Below are 4,699 nucleotides of genomic sequence, written 5' to 3'. Positions count from 1 at the left end.
GTAAGGGAAGAAGAGCAGGGTGTCCCTTCCCCTCTCTCCCACCCCCCCCCCCCCCCGTCACTTTATTTTTTGTAAAGTAATTGCTTTCACCCCTGTTGGTGACCTGGGTAGATTTAATCACACCATCTTCAGCCCTGGCCAACTGAATCAAATTGGTCGAATTAACAGCGGTTCACCTCTCCCTCTCCCTACGTGTGTGTGTTGGTGCCGGTCCTTTCACACACACACAACAGTGGCTCAGCTGTAGTCCTGCATGCCTCAGTTGGCACAGTGCGGTGCTTGCTAAGCTAAATTCATGGGTTCAGTTCCTGTCGAGGCCCAGACCTGGCAGAGAAACTGAGACTATATTAAAAATCGATTTCAGTTATGTTACAAAATGCAACATCAAGGGTGGGAGTAAAGACTTACTATTGTTGAGTACCTTCACTGTGTGCTGAGTCATTTTTTTTTTTTAGCTATGCTGGCTCTAAGGATGCAATGTTGGTCTGTCGGTTGGTTGGCAGTCCACCACTTTGGTCCAAATTGAAATATTTAAATAATTCATGGTTCCATGGACGCACTATCATCAGGTCAAAATTGTCCAGTACTTAGGTTTATTAAAAAAAAAAAATAATAATAATAATGACATTCCCAGCAGCCTCAGCTTTATTTTGTGTGTAATGTGAATTGGCAAACGTTAGCATGCTAACACACTAAACTAAGACGGTGACCATGGTAGAGATCGAAGGGGCCCGTGGTTTTTAGAGTGAGGTGTCGCAGTTGTTAAATCCAAAACGTGGTCTGCAAACTGTGTGTGTGTGTGTATGTGTGTGTGTGTAGATGTCTCCCTCTCCCTGTAAAGATGCTCCGGTGTGTACACATTGATGCCTTTACTCCTCACACGAGGACAGTGTGAAAATGGAGGCGGCAGAGCTGTCCTGATTTAGCGTTGCCTTCTGTCCTGTGCAGGCTTGCCAACATGCGGACGACACAATAACAATCTAAGAACATAAACAGGCTCCATTGCAGTTTTGTTTTTTCTCTCTCTCTCTCTCTCTTTCTGTTACACTGACACTGCACTGGAATAATTGAAAATATTTGTAAACCAACCTGCTAGCAAACCTAAAGCATATTATTGTGAAAGTCCCGTATAGCAACCGTGTCCTGACAATTAGACATGTACCAAGGCCGGTTCCAGGCATGCCCCATGTGCCCTGGGTCAAGAATATAAGTATTTCATTTTCGGCTGCCGGCCAAACAGCTGGCTACCAGGGGTTACGTAACCTTTGATTGGTGGCAACATTAGTCAACTATAACTGATCACCCTATCAAATGTTAGACGAGCTTTGGGACTGATATGTTGATAAATCCCCAGCCTGAGAAGTGCTGCGTCAGAGCGCTGTGCCGTTACACATGGCCGTTCACTGTGTTTTCCTTCATTAAATCTCCTAAAAAAACACCAGCTGCTCCAGTATTTCCATGCAGACCTCTCCACACATCAGAATGGTCGGTAATAACTAGATATGATGCTTTTTTATGAAGGAGTTACCAGGTTACCAGGGCTTATCATAGCCTCTTTTCCAACTTTCTTTTTTAGCAAAAGTAGCGTCTCATGTTTTAGGGGCGGGGTAAAGCCTTCCTCGCTAAGTTGGCGTTATCCTGGTTAACCGTGATTGGCACTGCTGTTTCAGAGCAATGGGATCAGTGATGTGAGCATTTAGGTGAGGAGTATATCAACAGATAAGACAAAAGGGTGAGAAAAGATACCACCCAAAATCTACAGACTGTGTGAGCCAATAGCCATAAGAAGCCTAATTCTAGTTTCAGTATTTCACCACATGTTAACGATCAGGTGGGCAAACTCATTAAAATATGCAATAATACAGATCAGTGTACAATGTGCCAGATGGCAAATTTGGACTTTAACGGCCACATTTTTTTTCAGCGGGAAGGTGGGAATCATACCAACGGACCCCAAGCAGGCTACTCCATATCCTTGTGGTTACTGCACACAGCCTACCTGTACTCGTTAGAAGATAGCTTTAGATAAAAAGATAAAAGAATGTGCTTTAGAAGTTACAGGCCTTAATAACCTAATAACTTCATCTTCATCTTGAGCCTGTCATGTACCTGGTAAAGCCTGAATTAATAAATAAATAGCCCACAGTGGGTTAATGTGTGACTAATATCTTCGCTAGAGGAGAGTCAGCCCGAAAGACGCGGTTATTTAAACAATGTGTGGAGATTAAAACAATGACGCGGTACGTAACACACTAATTCATTAGAACGGGATTACCTGTTCAAGTTACTTATGGGAAATCAATACTCACCACCCGGACGACAAAGGACTTCATACACAAACATGCACCTACATACACAGACGCGCTACGGTAAATATCACAGACAAACCTCTGCCTGGCTCCTGAAGCAGGTATGAAGTGCTTTATTTAAACAGGGATCAGGGATTCTCGTAAGGAAGCTAATCTCCTCATAAAGCTAACCCCTCAATCAATCCTTTTACCTTTCTTTTCTCACATAGGCCGGAGACCCTCCTGGGCGAGAGGATGTGTTGATCACATGGTTTGTGACTTCTACAATGAAATCAACACAATCTCTGCACTGATAACTGCAATGCGCAAATGAGAAAAATATATAGAATGAATTTGGCTCCAGTGTTGTTTTCTTTGCATTCAGACAAATTGAGTCAAAATTGCAAATACAGCGCAAAGTAGCATCTTTTCGTCCAATATTAAATCTGCGTAATCACAACAAAAGACGGTAAGGACAGCATTTTATCTGACAAAAAAAAACTAATTTCCAGTTTAAACTCGCCAAGAGAGGCCAGGCTCTTTCAGGTATAAATCAGTTTGTAGGATGTTCAGTGTGACAGCAGCACAGACAGGTGCTTCTGTCCAACTCACTTTTGACCCACTTGACAGACAAACAAATGCAACACGTGAAATGAGGCAGAATATAAATTGAGAGTTCTGATTTAGATCATAAAGAATGACAAAAAGATGACAAAAAATGCAACCTGACACGTTTTAAACCCGGAGGTAACATCTGAGAGCACTGACCTGGTGATCTTGTCGGTGCAGGACATGGTGATGAGCTGCTCGCCTTGTAAGACGCCGTCCCACGTCTGGACGGGCCCCCGACCTCGCACCGGCACCGTCCCCTCGCCTGACTCGATTTTGGTCCGCAGGTGGCCGCGGTGCTTTCTCATGAGGTGTCTGCTGCTGTGTACTGCACAACACAACACACACAGCCACAGACTGAGCTTCATCAGTCTACATTATGTCATTTCTTATTACACGGCTACGCTGGAAACCCAATCTAATTAGCTGTTAATGAAGTCTGTTATTTCTAAATAACACAAAGCAGTTCCAGATCTAATCACATCAATACGCGGCAAAGATTCATTTTGTAGACTTCTAATCAAATTTACCAAAAATGCACCGGGCCACAAAGACACCAGGTGAACTCAAGTGGAAACAGTCAACATTTGTCCAGCATTGCTTTTTATATATTTTAGAAAATAATCCATTATATAGTACACATTAGCTCTTAAGTGTTACATTCTCCGTATAATTAGGGATGTTCTCCGGGACTAATTATTGGTGTTGATGTGTAACTAGCTCCATTTAATTAGAAAAAGAAATAAACGTTCATCAAATATTATGCTAAGCTGACAAACAATAAGACACTACTGTTATGTATTTGAATAAGATGACGGGTACAGTTTTCCAGAGAAAGGGCAAACATTGCAATTCCTTTCAAAGCAAAAGTTTAAATGAGGTTAACAGCTTCATTTGGGGAATTAAACGTATTATCTTGGGACCGTTGACTGCCTAATTGTTAATGAAGTGAGCGTTTGACTGGATTGTTGCTGGATGTACGGAGCAGCCTGCGGTTTGGAAGGAAGGAGAAGGAACCGTTTTACTGGATAAAGCAGCTTTGATGCAGCCTTGATGAACTTGGGACACTTTATATTAGGATATATATATATTATATATGACGGAGTATTGTATGAATAACCAACCACGCTAGTCAGAGCACAGTCCATTGATCTGTGTAAACCACTTTCATGTGGTGTGTGCACGGCAGCATGACCTCTACGAGCAGTAATATTGTTAATTAAAGCATACGATATTCGTAAATAGTCTGCATAGTATCAGATGAAGAAACTCCACACATTCAGGAAGAAGGAAACATTCACATATATCTTATAGACATTGTATTTCTTGCTTTCAGTACAAATTACAATATGTACAGTATATCTCCCATAAGGTGACAAAGTATACATAAATAATCACGTTTCTTGTTTTAATAACCTCTTACTTCTCGAGGCTTAAACTCTCCTTCCTGCACGGCTGTTGCTTCGGCTGATGTGACAGCAGCTAAAAATTAAGCCCCGACTTCCAGCTCAGAAATGTTTAAGAACAGTCAGGAAAAGGTACTTAGTAATTTTCTAATCTCTGAGAGCGCACTGCAGAGCATTTAAGAGGTTTAATGACCACAAATGTCAAGTTCAAAGGCTTCTCCGGTGACAGCATCAGCATTTCCCTCCTCACTGGTGTCATGAAAATCTCACCATGCGCTGCACTGTCGTGTATATTCATAGAGCTGAATAGCAGCTTCAGTCTGTGATGAAAGGGTGTGGGGGGGGGGGGGGGGGACACCTTAAACCCACAATTGAGAAAAGGGGGGCAAAACAAAC

The 4,699-nt window shown here is 42.3% G+C and overlaps 1 protein-coding gene across 3 annotated transcripts in view; it reads right to left on the bottom strand.

Annotated features, from left to right (window-relative positions):
* Nucleotides 1-4,699, bottom strand: part of adarb2 (adenosine deaminase RNA specific B2 (inactive)) — a 192,057-nt gene that overhangs the window by 14,468 nt on the left and 172,890 nt on the right. For all 3 annotated transcript variants that reach the window (XR_004213657.1, XM_031872352.1, XM_031872353.1), the window contains exon 7: nt 3,057-3,225. Coding sequence is in view for 2 of the 3 variants with exons in the window: in XM_031872352.1 (XP_031728212.1) it covers nt 3,057-3,225 (169 nt within the window). In the remaining variant the exon portion in view is untranslated. The remainder of the gene's footprint in view (nt 1-3,056; nt 3,226-4,699) is intronic.

This window comes from Anarrhichthys ocellatus, unplaced genomic scaffold (assembly GCF_004355925.1).
Source record: "Anarrhichthys ocellatus isolate YVR2014 unplaced genomic scaffold, GSC_Weel_1.0 scaffold63, whole genome shotgun sequence".
Lineage (NCBI taxonomy): Eukaryota > Metazoa > Chordata > Actinopteri > Perciformes > Anarhichadidae > Anarrhichthys > Anarrhichthys ocellatus.
Note: the sequence above shows the minus strand (reverse complement) of the source record. Positions and strands in the feature narration are given on the sequence as shown.